General features: G+C 36.8%; 1 protein-coding gene and 1 non-coding gene across 2 annotated transcripts; one reads left to right on the forward strand and one right to left on the reverse strand.

The window, feature by feature from the left end:
- Positions 1 to 568: 568 nt before the first annotated feature.
- On the reverse strand, positions 569 to 16,644 carry LOC120343868 (uncharacterized). Its single transcript, XM_078112692.1, has 4 exons — positions 14,849 to 16,644; positions 7,761 to 8,519; positions 6,223 to 6,256; positions 569 to 2,343 (listed from the first exon to the last, which is right to left on the reverse strand). The coding sequence occupies exons 1-4, from the start codon at positions 15,634 to 15,636 to the stop codon at positions 1,597 to 1,599; spliced, it is 2,328 nt and encodes a 775-aa protein (XP_077968818.1). The 5' UTR covers positions 15,637 to 16,644; the 3' UTR covers positions 569 to 1,596.
- Trnam-cau (transfer RNA methionine (anticodon CAU)) lies at positions 13,212 to 13,284 on the forward strand. The gene has a single exon. It is a non-coding gene; the product is annotated as a tRNA-Met (tRNA).
- Positions 16,645 to 17,768: the final 1,124 nt, after the last annotated feature.

The following is a 17,768-nucleotide window of genomic DNA, read 5'->3' on the forward strand; positions in this document are numbered from 1 at the left end:
AAAAATAGGAAGGAATGGACGCTAACGATACAAACGTTCCGAATTTAGATTTTTTTAGGTACAGCAAAAGAAACAAAGAATAATGAAATAGTCTTCTGTTTACAAGCATTGAGAATTTACTTATTCGCCCAATCATGCTTTTCTGTAGATAACACCTTCAAAAAGACGTTATTCAATGTTACATTCACGTGAACGTCCGAACGAGACCAATTAGGATTGGTTTTACATGCGATACGTTTGCTAACAATGTTAGATGAAAACAACGTAACAAACAAAATAATGCATTCGCCTTAAGTAAGTGGACTAGCGTTGCGCTACACAGCAACAACAGTGACGAGAACATGTTCGTGTATTATGCTGAATGGCTGAACGCCAAAGTGGGACTTTTGGCTGTCTTGTCGGGACGGCGGTACAAGACGCTTAAAAGCGGGACTGTCGCGCCGAAAGCGGGACGCATGGTAAGCCTAACTATCGTATATCAGTGGAATTAGGCATCATTTTTTATGTATATTGTCTTAACCCCTGGGATTGCCATGACCCCTTCTTATCTCATGTGCGACCACGAAAACATGTGTCAATCATTAGATTTATATATTTATTTTCGCCATGCAAAACCAATATAAGATATGGAATATAACAAATTACAAAAACGGGTATCGTTTTGTTGCAGTAGACGAGGGGTCGCAAAAGACTCAAAGAGTTGTCAAGTCAACGACACCTTGCAGCTGCATTGAAGCAGCAAATATAGCAATCAAACAACTCAATATTAAATATTCACTAAATCCAACACAATCATATAAAATACCATATCGCCAGCCCTAAGTCATATTGCTTCTGCTCCACTTCTTTTATTTAAATTAATATGTCCTTTGCAGATAACACAAATCGGTCGTTTATTCATTAACCATAATGAAAATACATTTTGTACAAACAGAATAATAAACAGAGTAAAAAAATGCCATTCCACATCTGAGGGCAGCTCAAAAAACAGTAATACCTTGAGCAAAGACACCGGTGATTTATGCCTAACAGTAGGGCTGAGAGTTTCAGGGAAAACACTTTAACTGTTAACCGGGTAAAATTGATCGGTTAACCGCCACGTGACGTTTGGCGTAATAATTTAAGCTTGTTACGTCACAATTTTGTGTGTTCTTATTCCGTTATCGCTCAAAAATATTCACGAATCGGGATAGTTGCATGATCGCTCTGCTGCAAGAGATAGGCAGCGTGGTTCGGGCATGTGGAAGTATTTTATTTAGAAAACCCGATTCCATTGTTCAACGTCATTTATGTGACAAATTTTCAGTGTTCATTGTGCAAATTCTACTTTGAGATGTGAAGATGATTTGTAACTGAGATGTCGGTTAACGGCTAAAATAAATCGTAACCATCTGAAATCGGTTAACCAGTCCCAGCCCTAACTAACAGTAATAAATACAAGAATAGGAGAAAAAATTGAGCAATATCGATTAAAAAAGTACCAATATATGTCTTGAAGACCTGATATAAAATAATAACGACGCCGAGCGCAGGCAAGTGAGTTAACCATGCAAACTAAAGTGTTTTGAAACTTACACAACGAAAATACTTTTACACTTACAAGTGAGTTTCCGAATGTGCATGTTTGGCAAAGCACGATGACAACTTGTGTAATCTTACACTCTTTTTCCACCCAAAAGTTTTCCCACACAGATCGCAAGAGTATGGTTTTTCACCAGTGTGTACAACGTTGTGCTGCTGCAGTTTAAATTTCTTCTCATACTTGGCTCCGCATATTTCACATGCAAAAGGTTTCTCCTTGAAAAGATTTTGTCCCGTATGTGTTAGCATATGTCCGTTCAAGGATACTTTATAACCGAAGGATTTGCCACAAACTTCGCACGTAAAAGGTTTTTCCCCAGTGTGCACAACTCTGTGATTATTTAAAAATACTTCAAACATGAAGGTTTTCCCACAAACTTCGCAGGTAAATGGTCTTGGCTTGTAATTGTCCGGTTTCGCGTGCTTTCTGGCGTAATGCTTCTTTACATTAGACATTTCCCCGAAGTGTTTTCCACAGACATCACAGGGGTATTTTCTCTCTCCCTTATGTACCATTGATATATGTCTGGTCAAATGACCACTTTGAGTGAACTTCTTGTTACATATCTCACATTCGAATGGCCTGTCTCCTTTGTGAATAAGCATGTGTCTATTTAGAGCGTTTGGTGTGCTTAATACTTTCCCACATTCTTGGCAAACATGGCGTTTGCTCTCAGTGTACGTAGCAGTTTTCCTTTTTTTCACTCCATCTTCATTCTTTGAATTAAATGCTTTGCGTTTACTCGGCTTATCATGATCGATCTGCATATTTCAAGAAAGCCGGCGAAACGAGGGATTCAATATAGTGTAGTAATAATATAACTGTAAAAATAGCAGATTAAAGCTTATGAAAATATAAAACTAAGTAGTATAATATAATAATAATTAAACAACCAAAATATAAATATATCGAATTTAATGCATGTAATCATGTAGCGTGAGTTTTAGCAGTTTAAATTTATTTGTTTTTAATTCCAGCGCATTGGAATTCCTTAGTCCCAGTAGCCATTTGCACAATATTGGTGGCCCGATCCCGACGCTTCTGACTGGGAGATCAATCTCATTTATTTGCGTACGCATGGATTTTCTTTGGCAATTTTTCTATTTATCTATGGCTAACTATTACCATCGACAAAGATTTGTGCCTTGATATGGTGCCTGGCTAAGACTTGGTCATTGTGGCGTGAATTACGACCAAATTGGAGAAACGCTATACTATGGGTACTATACTTGGGGTGTTAGGTTATCTCACACATCGGGCAAAATACATTCAATATACAATCATCTTACCTCATCCTTGTTTATCTAGTTGGAATAAAGTGAAGTACAATGTATTCGACTATGAAGCGTGTGCTATCATTTATATCTGGTTACCGATACGTGCTGCACTTTTTTGATCTGATCAACTAAAGTTGATTATTGTCGGTACTTTTGCTGATTTCCAATCATTTCTAAGGTGTTCTCAGCGGAAACAAAACCATTTTGTTCCAAGCTTGCTCATTACTAACCCTACGCGACTCGACTAAACTTTTAGAAATTGAATACGCGAATCTGCGAACGAATTCGGAATAATTGCTACTTGGTGATTTGGCTTCAAATTGCCTCGGGCTTCTATCGGATTTGAAGTTGATTAAACGATTAATTTACCGAGGCGCTATATTTCATTGTTTATAGTTATATACCTACTTAATTACTAGTCGCTGATTGGCAGAGCTTACTGTTGCGATAATGCATATCAGCAGCATCTTGCGTAAGTATCATTACTTATGCCAACTATTTCAACTGCGGTACTGTCAGCCACGTCGCCAGTTAATGAAAGAATCGCTATGAAATGAATAAACATCTGATAGATCAACGTTGAATAAACACCGAGTTACTAATTATACGAATCTAGTTCGACCCCAAGAAAATAGTTCGAAACGCAATTCGTCTCGGTAGACTTGAGCCGTAAATCGCTGTTTCAAATCTCACAATTTGAATTCCAAGTCCATCGTGATGAAAAGTTAAAACAGCAAGGAATTTGAAACTTTCGATGTTTGTTCCATTCAGGGCACATAATCTTAATTTAATAAACTGTACTGCAACAAGTCTCTGGCATTTTGGAATCACTCGTTTATTATTTACCATAATGAAAATACACTTTGCACAAACGGAATTTGTATTAAATAATAGCATTGCATACTGACACTGTGATTCGTGCCCAATAGTAATAAATATAAGAATGGAAGAAAAAAGATATGAGCAAAAGAGCAATATTCGAATGTAAAAGTATATCCTGGCGACCTGGTATAAACAGAAGTCGCATGTTACGCACAAATAACGACGCCGGGCGAAAGCAAATTAAGTAACCGTGGAAACAGAGGTTTACAAACAACACCTTGACTTCTCGCGCATGAAGTGTTGAGTGTACGCTGTGTCCCAGTAGTTTATCTTTCGTCTTGTACTTGGCTCCGCATATTTCACAGGCAAAGGGTCTCGTGGCAGGGGTTTGTCCCATGTGTGTCAGCATATGTTTGCTCAAACTATCTTTATAGGCCAACATTTTCCACAAATTTCGCAAGTATAAGGTTTTTCGCCGGTATACATAACACTGTGATTATTCAAATTCAACGCAGACCCAAGTATTTTTTCCACTAACTTCGCAGAAAAGTCGTCTCGGTCTTTTATATATTATTTTCGCGGGTAAGGCAGCGGAGTGATTCCTTACACATGACATATTTGCAAAGTATTTTCCACATACATCACAGGGGTATTTTTTCTCTCCCATGTGTACAATTGGGCCCGGGTTCCAAATAGCGACTGTCAAAACAGCGACTTCATAATAGCGACGTAATCAAGTGAGCGTCAAAACTTCAAATTGCCTCGGGCTGCCTCTATTTGGTTTAAATTTGATTCAACTCTCGTTTTACGGGGTTTTATATTAAATAATCTTTTACATACATATATTAAAGTGGAAAATTTTGAATTAGCTAATTGGCAAAAGTTGGCCTCGTATATCAGCGTTAATGAGGCATTATATTTATGCAGGTTCTCATAATAGTCCGGCAGAATCGGGCCTTTACATTGTTTTGGGACAAAGTTTTTTTTTATTGTTTAGATATAATGTATATGACATTTATAATGATACCCAGGTGGGTGTGGAGTATATAATGTTGAGCAATTTTTTTAAGTGGATTTTGAGTATTCGGTCCAAGATGACGCACATCCTGAACCCCAACCTGGTAAACATACAATGTTCAGGTTGTGCGCCATCTTGGTACGAAAACTTCAAGAGCGCCTTTTTGTAAAAACAATTATTTCATGACTACATGGTTTAGTTTTGCATACATAGTAACATTGAATCTACTTACAATGTCAGAAATTCAATTTTAGTAGAATAAATGGTAGTTTAGTAGTTTATTTCACTAATACAAGCCAAGATCCATCGACAGCATCTAGCCACTTTCTATTGCGCTCATCAAACTACATTTGCGTTGTCGCGCGCATTTCGTTTTCCTAGTTTAAGCTTAGGGATTTGGGAAATATTTTATTAATTGGATTGGATTATTTGACCTCGTCTTTCACTCCGAACAAGGTCATGTAAAACCATCCACTGGTATCTAAAGATGTGTAACATATTTCCTTTTGGAAGAACCGCAACCTTTCAGTGCTGCATTGACTTTGGAAAAATTAATATATCCTTGTGAAGATAGAAGGTATGCGAAACCGAGATGTGCACCTGTTATGCCAACATAGTTGAGTCAAAGTTTTGAATACTAGTACATCACACACATTTTCCTGCGTGCTTCGGTTGTACCTAGTAACGCGCACATTTTTGCGCACATGCATCAAATTCTACTTGATTATTGAGCTATAGGTTTTTGACGAGCTTTTGTGTATGATTTCATTCCATAGAATTTGTATGCTGTTCTAAAGAATACTAGTTTCAGCTTTTTCATTCATTCAAACCGCGTGTTTAAAGTAAGTTTTGTAATATTGGGTGTTGGTTTCCAATATCCTTAAATCGGTGATGCCAGTAAATCTCTAATACAAAAAGATCAGTAAAGATCTACAATAAGATTATTTGATTGCATACTACTGAAAGTTCCGCCTTATATGTCTTTTCCCATTGCACTATTCCTTTACTGATATTCGATAATATGACGCTCATCTGACATAGTTCTCAAAGTGTGTAGATGGGTATAATCTTTTCCATGCTGTTCAGATGGGAATGCGCGAATATATATAAGAATTGCTAATATTGGTTTGCAATGCGATAAAATCCCACCTTGGCATTTCTGCCTCTCGCAATTGCTGCGTATACTTATTGGGGAAGTTCTGTGGCGTGGTTGTCAAATGAAAAAAAAAAAAACATGGGAGTATTTTTTCTACTTCTCTACTACTATCAAACCTTGACATTTTGTGAAAACTTTTTTCCATGCAACCTTTTTATGTAAAACATCCCCAACAACCACAATTAATTCTGTTATTGAACTTTTGAAACAAACACATAAAATCATCAACAGATGCATATCACCAAGTAGATATTGCTGAATTGATCCTTATTTTATCATTTTTCATGTAATTTCTTTTGGTAAACCTGTTATCTTTCGTAAATACAGCACATTTGACAATGTTGTAGTGTGACTTTTTTGGCCTCACATATTTGATATTTGTAGTCAGAGCTCTTAGGGCTCTGTCAAACAAAGTTACATACAAAATATTGGTTGTAAATTGCAAAACATGATCATGTTGTTGGAATACCTTGGGCATTTTACCACCCGTATATCATTCATTGTTGAGACTTGAGAATATTAATAAAATCATAAAATTTAAAAATCCGTTTTTGTGAAATTTTTGTTGTAGCTGAATTCCAGGGACAGCATGACAACAGGCAAGAGAAGCACGACGCCTCTTTTAGTATATAATAACAATGTATTTTTATAGAAGAGAAGAAGCGAAAGTGTTGAGAGTCTTTGGTAGTTTGAAAAGCATTGACATGGAATATGAGAATGAACTACATTCTTTCCCAGGGATATACTATAAAATGTAGCAATTTCCTCATGCTTGTTCTCGTGATATCATTATCTTCCACTGCGTCGTCGTGATCATCCCGCTGCAAAACAATTCTCGCTAACAAATAATTGACTGTTCTACACAGGGCGTATATCCTCTCGAACCACTGGCGACTGCATTAGCAGGCTTGTATTGTTAATTGCAACAAAAACGGGTATTTTGAAATAGTACTCTTTATTTTACGCGTATGTTTCGACAGTATTTCTATATACTGTATATGGGTCGCGACCCAAACTGGGCTCAACAAATACCTAAAAGTTATTGATTTTATTTCCTTGTAAATTTGGTGCTTGTGTAGTTTGTGCACCAAGATTGCGCACAACCTTAACATAGTATTGGAACAGGTTATGGTTCAGGTTGTGCGTCATTATGATGCACATGTTTGACGAAAAACACTAATACAAATATCGAGCCGTAAAAAATATTGCTCAAGGCTGCAAACTCGACACCCATGTAGAAATAATGGGCAATGACCCCAAGATGAATATTCACAAATAAAAAAAAACTTTATGTCTGAAATCAAACTTGGGCCAAAAAGGTCCCCTCATCTGTCGGACTATAATCTTTTCTTATCTCGATGCGCGATCACGCAACGTCGTTTAACCCAATATACCACGAATTGTCGGGATTCCGAAGAATGGCCGATAGGTCAATTTAGAAAAAACGAGTCACTCGTTAAACAAATCGAGTCCGATCAAGCGTTCTAGACGGAATTCGCAAGACAGGATAAGTCATATTGCTTCTACTCCACTTGTTTTCTGTAAATGAGTTTTTCCTCTTCGGATAACACAAATCAGTTCTTTTATTTATTAACCATAATGAAAGTATAGTTTATGGAAACATAATTAAAATGGAATAAAATAATACCATTTGATATTGAAAGGGCAGCCCGAAAAACAAAAATACCTTGATCAGAGATACTAGTAATTTCGGCCTAACTGTAATGAATACAAGAGTGGGAGAGAGAAAAAAATCGATGAATATTGATTGAAAATGTATCAAAATATGTCCCGAAGACCTGATATAAAACAAAAAAACAGCGGCGAGCGCAGTCAGGAGAAATAATAACCTTGAAAACAAGAATTTACTTTGACTTACACAACGTGTGAGTGTGTATGCTTTACAGTTCTGAATGTGCATGTTTTGCAAAGCAAAATGACAACTTGTGTACTTTTACACTCTTTTTCCACCCAAAAGTTTTCCCACACAGGTCACAAGAGTATGGTTTTACACCAGTGTGTACAACGCTGTGCTGTTTCAGTTTAAATTTCGTTTCATATTTGGCTCCGCATATTTCGCATGCAAAAGATTTCTCCTTGACAATATTTTGTCCCGTATGTGTTAGCATATGTCTGTTCAATGATACTTTATAACCGAAGGATTTGCCACAAACTTCGCACGTATAAGGTTTTTCCCCGGTGTGTACAACTGTATGATTATTCAAATCAAATTCAGACCAAAAGGTCTTCCCACAAACTTTGCAAGTAAATGGTCTTGGCTTGTTATTGTCTGTTTCCGCGTGTATTCTAGCGAAATGTTTTTTTACAGTATACATTTCTGAGAAGTGTTTTCCACAGACATCACAGGGGTATTTTCTCTCTCGCATATGTACCATTGATATATGTCTGGTCAAATGACCACTTTGAGTGAACTTCTTGTTACATATCTCACATTCGAATGGCCTGTCTCCTTTGTGAATAAGCATGTGTTTCTTGAGATTGCTGCATGTGCTCAATACTTTCCCACATTCTTGGCAAACATGGCGTTTGCATTCAGTGTACTTTGTACGTTTCCTTTTTTTCACTCCATTTTTATTCTTCGAATTAAATGCTTCCCGTTGGCTCGGCTCATCTTGGTCGCTTTGCATGATTTTAAAAACCCAGGAAAATGTGCAAATTCAGTGTTAATTCCGAAGCTAAAATTTAAATGATAACTCGGTAATACAGCAAGTAGTGGGTACTGAAAAAGGAACATGTAATAATAATCAGTAATATTTAGAATAAAATATTATGACAACTAAATTTTTACGCACTTGTATACGATTCTTGAGTACTAGCAATAGGAATTGATATGTCGCCTATATATTAACAAAAATAATTTCTTACCATTACGAGACCGAAAAATCTCGGATTTTTATCGTGTTTAATTTTGATTCAACTCTCGCTTTACCGAGGCGCTATACGGTACTCTTCTAATAATATAACTATACAACTATTATTAATATACACACTAGTAACTAATGTATATTACCGTTTAGGGAGCAAAAAACACAGAAAATTTGTATATACCGATCGACGAAGTTGATTATAACACACAAGATCTTAAGGTTTATATAAAAATCGAAACATTATATGTTTGTAATTGTATTGTAGTATATCAAAGTATAAAGTTCAAGACGCATTCCACAGAAAAGCCGCAATTGCTGCTACAGCGAGTCACACAATTCGAATCCCAGCCCATTGTGATGGAGTACTCTTAATATGACCAAAGTCTATTGCTAGATAAATCACGCTTTCGTGTTTTTCTAATTATATATTGTGACTTCTCTACTTCTTACTGTATATATATGCACGTTAGTTTTCTAGCGAAGTTTTTCTCTTTAGAATTTCGAAGCATTAGCAAATTACATCGTTTTTCTTACATCGACTATATTCTAGGAGTCCTCAATATACCTGCTGTCAATCACAATGTCAAACCACTCTACTGCTTGTAAGATTAGTTTGTAGATTTGATGAGAAAGATGGAAGGAACTGCTTGGGAAAAAAATGGATTAAAGGAAATTGCTGATCGATAAAAAATCTGCGACTAGATAAACAATAACCCATGCAGCTGGAGTTTGAATTCCCACTGTGATAGTAATAGGTCACACAAATTGAAACAAAAGAAGTGATTTAATAAGCACAATGACCTATCGGTTAAAGCGCCAGCCTAACTGTGCAGATTACACAATTGACAACCGTGCCCCCACCTCACACAGAGTGTAATAAACTAGGTGGGTAATACCGAACCGGAACGATTTCGGACCTTCCGAATGATAGCAGATCTTGATATGGCGTAAGATATCAGTAGGGACGTGTTCAGAGCGTGAAGTGTGTGTAGGTTACATAAGTCAGACGCCCGATCGATACACGTTCGTGCTTTTTGTCTGCTGGCACAAGTATTTCTACGTGTACCTTATTAATGATTTGCCAGTCTTTTCGATTTTCTCGAAATTTTTTTATTTTATTTTTTTCGAGGAAATCAAAATAAACTTATACTTATAATAAGCGTTGTGGGAAAAATAAAAAAAGAATGTCGTCTGAGATGGCTGACAGTTGCCTAACCTAGTGGTTCCCAACCTTTCTACTCTCGCGGACCGGTAAAATTAAATAAAATGTACTCGCGGACCGACAAAAACTGAAATGTCCGTAACAGAAAAAGAATAGCATATCTTTGTGAATATAATTTAATGACGGGCACAAATATGCTTCTGGACAAAAAGGCACACTTTAAAACATTTAACACGGAGAAAAACGCGTAATGAAATACAGTGCTTACCACCCCTTTTGCACGAGAAAGGCACACAAACAACATCTCACATAAAAAAATCGTGTACAAATACAATTAACTCTAGTGCTGGGAATTCGCTGCTGTTTCGTTTCCAATATAGGATTGCAAACGACGCCACGAATAAGTTTCTGCAACCATAGCTCTGCAGCGACGTGCGGCGAATTTCTTTGCTTCGTTTTAATTAGACCTAGTGATGAAAATATCTTTTGAAGAACGCGTAACTTTCAAAATAGGACAACAATTTGATTGCTCGATTACTTAGCGATGTGTATTCGTTATCAAGAGATACCCAAAATTGAGACAGTGATTATTTTTTAAATCTGGACTGTAGTGTAGAATCAAAATTTTAATCAAGTTTTTACTTTTTCATCTGGTTTATCATATTTAACCCTCTGCAGTTGATCGACGCCTCAAACGAAATGAATTCACATTACAATGACAAAGTCGTCGGTAACTTGGCACCAGGGTCAATATCCTACTGTGCCTGCCCAAAATACTAGAAGATCTCAGAGGCCTATGCTTTTTTGCGCGCCTCGTGACCACCTGCAGGGTCGCAACTAGGGCTGGGCAAAATATTCGAATAGCGAATCGAATATTAAATTATCCGAATGTCATTTTACTATTCGAATATCGGGTACCACGTGATCTGCGTCGCTTCACTTGGGTACAGAACGTCTCTGAACCGATCGTGAATTGCCTGAACCAAACATAAATTTGTTTAACGAAAATTAAAGTTGAATTAACTTTTGCGTGAAACCATACATAGTATAACACGAACAACTATGACCAGAAAAGAAATGGGAGGACATAGTTCTTTTAATGTACTTTCAAATAATTCTTTAGTGATCCCTTTCATTCTTGACCAAATAATGTTTCGAAAGTGTGAGGGCATGCATGGCGGGTGGAGTGTAGAAATCGTGAACAGGAGTATGGCGTAAAATCAATCGTGAATTTCGATGTAACAACGCGCACTGTCTCGTTTACGAATTGTTGTATCGTCGGAAATGATTTCATTCGTTATATTTTGAGCATTTTTGCACTAATAAATAGGGCGTGACATTATCAAAATTGTCAAAAGAAGTAAAAGTGAATTCGCAAATTCCGTAAATAAAATTGTGAATTACTCGGTAACGATATTAGCTATAATGATCGCGCGGTTTGTTGAAAGAAAACGTCGGAACTTGAAAGAGTTAGTTATAATTAGCGCATGGCTATCTATTAGGCACAAAAGTGAAAATAGGGCAATTTTTTTCAGCATTAGGTCGCATATGTAAATAAATATTCAAGTAGCGCTGTATATTAACATCATCTCGTCATGACCACGCAGGAATGCCTTTATTGTCGAATTATTTAGTCACTATTTATAATAAACATTCGGGATTGACGCAATCTCAGCTTTGCGAAGTTTATCTGTAAAGTAACATAGACACCACAGAAAAGCATAGCAAAGTTAATCACGGTATTGTCTTATCAAATATCTATATCCCGGTATCGATAATAATATTACCGTTCGCTTAATATTGTGACGGTAAATTTACAAACGTTGATAAGTAATATGAAAGCCAACGCAAATGATGAAAATGAGAATAATATTAATTTGGGTTTTTACATCAATCCTTAATGATTTTAACAGCTGTTGCCGACGTGAACGCACGGGTAAACCCGAAATATAAACGTTGATGTCCGCCGACCCGAAATAATTAATACTTGCAAATAACAGAAAGGGCGGTATTATGGATTATATATCGCCGCAAAAACGGTTAAGGTGACAAAAACAATCAGCGATTATGACGAAATTAACCAGTAAAAAAACGCTTTGTAGCCGATTTTTCAATCTCTGCATTAATTTCCAAAGGGAGTATCGACCGACGTTGTAGACCTCCTGTTGTGTGTAAAAAAATATTCGTTATTCGGTATTCGTTAAAAATATTCGAACTATTCGATTCAAAAAAAAAGATTCGATTTTTCCCTCCCCTAGTCGCAACAAGTGCATATCTTACTGGAATATTATATTGTTCTTAACTGTTTCTGGTTTAAACGAAGAAATTTGTGGAACGTTCTATATGGATGGTCATATTAATCAGGAAAAGCATGCAAAGCAGGAAAGAAGGCGCGTGCCAATTCGCTGGTTTCTGAATTTTGCGAGATTTGATGGGAGTGCATTCGCTGTGAATCGGGGCCGAAAAAGTGAAAAGTTTGACTACTCGGCGCCAAAATGTCGCGAGAAGCGTTGCAATATGATGGCGGAAGAGAAATTGCGTAATAAACAAACGCAACCTCGTCTTCGGTAAAACGATTGAGACGGCATAAAAACAACGAAATTTCTCGCCGACCGGCAAAAAGCTTCAGCGGACCAGCACAGCGGTCGGTAAATACTGGTCTAACTCATACACGCTTCAATTAGGGTTCGACTATCGACAGGGAAACAGAATGAATATGTGCTCATTGCTTTCTTTAAGCATGTTTTCCATTATTTCTTTTTAACTTTCAAAAACTCAATCGCCCACGTGGAGTTGAATTTGGCTCTTATATCTACATGGAAAGATGCCGCCATATAATTGATAAATTAAGAATGGCGTAATATCTTTCCATGAGTTAGCAAGTATATTTATAAGATTTCGTTAGATCCTATTCCAGCTTCTTCAGATCAAACTAGATATAAATGCAAAGATGAAAAATCATAAAAATGGCTATTTCAAGGTAATATAATATTTCACGAATTACGCTAGCGATGGTCTATCTTCACTTCGCAGCCTTCTCAATCTTTTACGTTGATTACTTGTGGTTGCCGAGTTTTCAGTTTGTTTGTCCATAAACAGACGCTAGCAATTTACCGAAATTTATCATAATAACTTAAATTGGCCATTATTATGATATTTCTGGTTTGTACTGATATACCCTTTTTTCTGAAAAACTTAGACTAATATCTAGCGAACGTTTACATATATACCTTCTTATTTGTAAATATCCGACATTCCTAAAGGCGGCGCGCGTCATAATAGAAATAGAGTATACGTCGATTGTCGGCCTCGATGGCGCAGTAGGCAGCGCGTGAGTCTCATAATCTCAAGGTCGTGAGTTCGATCCTCACTCGAGGCATTGCTTTTATCTTGAGCATTGCTTTTATCTTAGCTCTTCTGGGGCTGGACATTTCAATTATAAAGCCCTGTGTTCTATTATGCGAAATTGTTGCATCATCGTCAACTAATTGACGACTGGGCATTGTTGCGCTTGCGGAAAAGTAAACAAGTCGATTCTCAAAGGAACGTCTATTGAGGTAAGATAAAAGCAATGGCGAGAGGTATTTTGAAGATATTTGCGATTTCCGTATTGATGCCGTGATAACCAGAATACGCTCGTGAATGAGACCTTTCCGGTTATTGAGTAAGATTTTCTAGTACCCATCCACATTCAAGTGGATCCTGTGTGAGTTTATAATTTTTAAGTATCTGCTTTAAAACCTCGAGGAAATCGAAATATTTATCGACGAGCATTTATTTTGCTTCGAATAATGCGAATAATATAACCGGGGTTTGTGGGCATAAGCGGTCACGGTACCCTGCTCTGATGTACGTTGTACGTTATTATATTTCTTGTAACAGAACAAGTGATTGGTATAATAGTATATATAACTTAATTTAAGAATAATGGACAAAACTTGTACGTTACATCCGCATGTAAACAACAAAACGAAAGGTGGATACATTGTCACCACACAAATAATATCAAATTGGAATAAGTTTCAAAATGTACACATAATTGAAATTATTGATATCAATAAATCTACAAAAATAATTCTGGCAATAATAAAGTACGTCATCCCAAAATTTAGAATCTGAAGATACATAATAACAACCCTAGGTAGCTTGAAATTGGACGTTTATATCTTTGCGGTAATTAAAATACACTTCCTACGAACAGAATAAAAATAGCAGAGACGCGGGTGATGTAAGCCCAACAATAATAAACACGAGAAATCGGTCAGAGACCGAAGACTTATCGATCGAAAGTTAGGGGATCTCCCAAAACAGCGCTCTTACTCCATAGTGACACTTTGTGTCCCATCACTAATTAATAAATTTCTCGCTAATTATACGACATAATTAGCCCAAAATCAATAGGCTTTTGGTCCGAGATATGATGAATGCACATGCAAAATCTGGAGCAGATTCAATCTCGCTTTCGTGAGATATCGAGTGCATCTAACAGACATACAGACAAATACCTACTAACATACTCACCGATTCAAATTGATAAGTAATAAGAGTGCAAGAGAATTGGGTCGAGCAATGATTATTGGAAAAATTTGAAAAAAAAAACTATGTCCGGCGACATGATACGGAAGTCACTTGTCAGGGCACTATTAAGTGAGGTAAGCACTAAAAACAAAATTGACCTACGACTCTCGTAACGTACGGTATTTTTGGGACCATAAAGCTCACTTTAAATTCATTTTTGTCAAAAACGATAATGAGCCTGGCCTTATATGCCTGGTATATGTTTCAGATTGGGCTCCATTGCCGACACTCAAAACCAGCACCGGTATTGCTTTAACAATCGTGGTGTCTCATAGTTCAATGCACCTTACGTATGAATTAAAACCCGATCTCAGTGTGCTCAATCTTCGATAAATACTATGATAAAGTATATGATTTAGGCTTACAAGTTGGGCGGCGCTAAACGTGCATGTTTGGCAATGCATGTCAACTTGTGTCTATATAGACTCCCTTTCCATCCGTAAGATTTCTCACAAAAGTCACAAGAGTATGGCTTTTCACCAGTGTGTACAACATTGTGTTCCCGCAGCTCACATTTTTTGTGATACTTAGCTCCGCATATTTCACAGGAAAAAAGTTTCTCAACGCGCTTTAGTCCCATGTGTACTAGCATATGTTGCGTCAAGGTTCCTTTATAAGCGAAGCATTTATCACAAATTTCGCAACTATAAGGTTTTTCTCCGGTGTGCACAACTGTGTGCTTATTCAAAACACTTTCAGATCGAAAGGTTTTTTCACAAACTTGGCAGGAAAATCGTTTAATGATTTCTTTTTTTATTGTTCCTGGTTCTGCATGCTTGTTAGCGTAATGCTTTCGTACGCAAGACATCTCCGGGAAGCCTTTTCCACATACATCACAAAAGCATTTTTTCTCTCCAGTATGTACCGTTGGTATATGCCTGATCAAATGATTTTGTTGAGTGAACCTCTTGTCACATATTTCACATTTGTATGGCTTTTCTCCGCTGTGAATGCGAATATGTCTCGTGAGGTCGCTTGCTGTAGTAAATACTTTACCACATTCTTGGCAAACATGGCGTTTGCGTGAAATGTACCTTTTACGGTTTCTCCTTTTCACTCCACCTTTTATACCAACATCCAATAATTCACGTTTAATCGGTTTATTATCGTCGATCAGCCTATTTTCAGAAGGTCCAATAAACTGGGACTCCATGTTAATGTCGAAGTAGTAATTATTATATACCGGTAACTGCGAAATATAGTAAATACTGGTTTATCAAGTAATAAGAATCAATAATACGATAAAACCCGCAGAATCATTGTAATAATGACACGTGAACATGAACCTAGTGTTTCAGTAACATTGTTTGGAAGACACTCAAGTAAGATCGTAGAATCCAATACCTAACTAGCTTAACTTCTAACTCCGTTATAAAAACTGTGCCTTAATTATACATGACTAATTTCGGTCAACACTTTGTTCTCTCAAATGGGCTATTTCATGTACTATATTACTTGGAGTCGTACTTTATCTCATATATACATTCACTATAATCTTGTCCCGTATCTATTTAATCAAACTAGACTGAAATAATTTAAACAAGCATAAATATACATTCATAACAAGTTACACACGTCAACTGTTCTGAAATTGGTGAGGTGACTGAAGGTGCCAAACCACCCGGCACTGTGTATATAGCATGACGTTACGTCCTTTTTATTTCCTCGCAGAGTCAGATATGGTCTGTGACTTTTCCGTCATTGCTGAGATATTGTTCAACTCTGACTGCTCAATTCAAACATGATGATTACTAACTTTGTGGGACTTGACTAAACAAAACTCCTAATTTTATGAACTACTGATTCAAGATAGTTGATACTTGTTGACTTGGCTTCACAAATTGCCTCGGGCAGTTATATACTATAAGAATTGAAGGGGCTCCCGAAGTATGCGAACCAAGATGGCGGACATCGGAATGTAATATGTGTACTAAGTTAGGGTTAGGCCATAATTTCAGGTATAAATACTACGGGAGGCTCTTGGCTAGTCTTCGAACTGATAATAGAATTAAAATAAGGAAAATTGGAAAAAAATTATCGCCTAACCCTAACCTGTTACCCATGTTACGTTCCGATGTCCGCCATCTTGGTTCGCATACTTCGGGAGCACCGAATTGAAAATCCAGGGAAACAACCCGCGCTATAGTTATTGCATTACCTTGTATAGCTTCAACACTCTGCAATCCTGTATTACCAGAATACATTCTGTAAGTACGTAATTATTCGACTGTATATAAAAAAGGTCTTCGTGGCATAATCTGGTAACTTATCTACTATACTCGAATGTTTTAGAACAAGAGAGGCTTGATAATTTATTTAGGATTCGTTAAAACTGAAGACAGATAATGGACAACATACAAACCAGCGTGAAAGATAATGAGTTGAAAATGTGTATCAAATATTTCGCAAACACGAAGATAATTTTAATCAGTGATGATGACGCGGAGATAAGTTAAATCAGTGAACATAAGATCAATTTTCAGTTCGTTTCAAACTTTCCATATACTTTTCTAACAATTATTTGCGCCCAAATTACACATTTCGGGTTCAAATCTACGCCTACTATGACTCAAGGTGTAATAAATTGGATGGACAATGCCCAACGGGTGAATTTCATTGGTTTGCGAAACAAATTACCGGTACCGATAACTTGATACCAAACATATAGCCAAGATATTTGGTTTTACAGGAGCAATAAATCAGATTGCGAAGACGGTATTGTACATTATTCCAAACTTTAACCCCGGTATATTTTAAGATTGTTCGGTTCAATTAGTATATATATTAACAAGGAAGCTATGCTCAAATATATGCACACGTAGCGCCATATCGTGGGAAATTTTGATGACGTCATGGAACACAAAAAACGAATCCCATACCTCTCACTGTAATATTTGAAATAAATAAAAGCAATAGCCTTTTAGCAAAAAAATTAATTTTTGAGCACTGAAAATTTCAATCCGATTGGTCCAGTAATAAAAGGAAAAAGCGATTTTTTTTTGTGACAATTACCAACAAGAACTAATAACAAAACGATCGTTATGTCCACTAACGTGTCCAATAATATCTGGTTATAAATAGAAGAATAAAGCGTCTCGAGAAAGCGACAGCTGAAAGAAGTTCGAACCCGATAAAAGCCCGAGGCAATTTGGAACCGAAATACCAATTAACAAATATCCCGACATCGGTTGGTAGATACGCGTTGAAGATGTCAGAGTTTAGCCGAGTTGGCATGGTTAGTAATCGTCAAGCTTAAGTATAGTGAGGCTGAGACCCTTTAGAAAT

The sequence above is a fragment of the Styela clava genome, chromosome 5 (assembly GCF_964204865.1).
Source record: "Styela clava chromosome 5, kaStyClav1.hap1.2, whole genome shotgun sequence".
Taxonomy (NCBI): Eukaryota; Metazoa; Chordata; class Ascidiacea; order Stolidobranchia; family Styelidae; genus Styela; species Styela clava.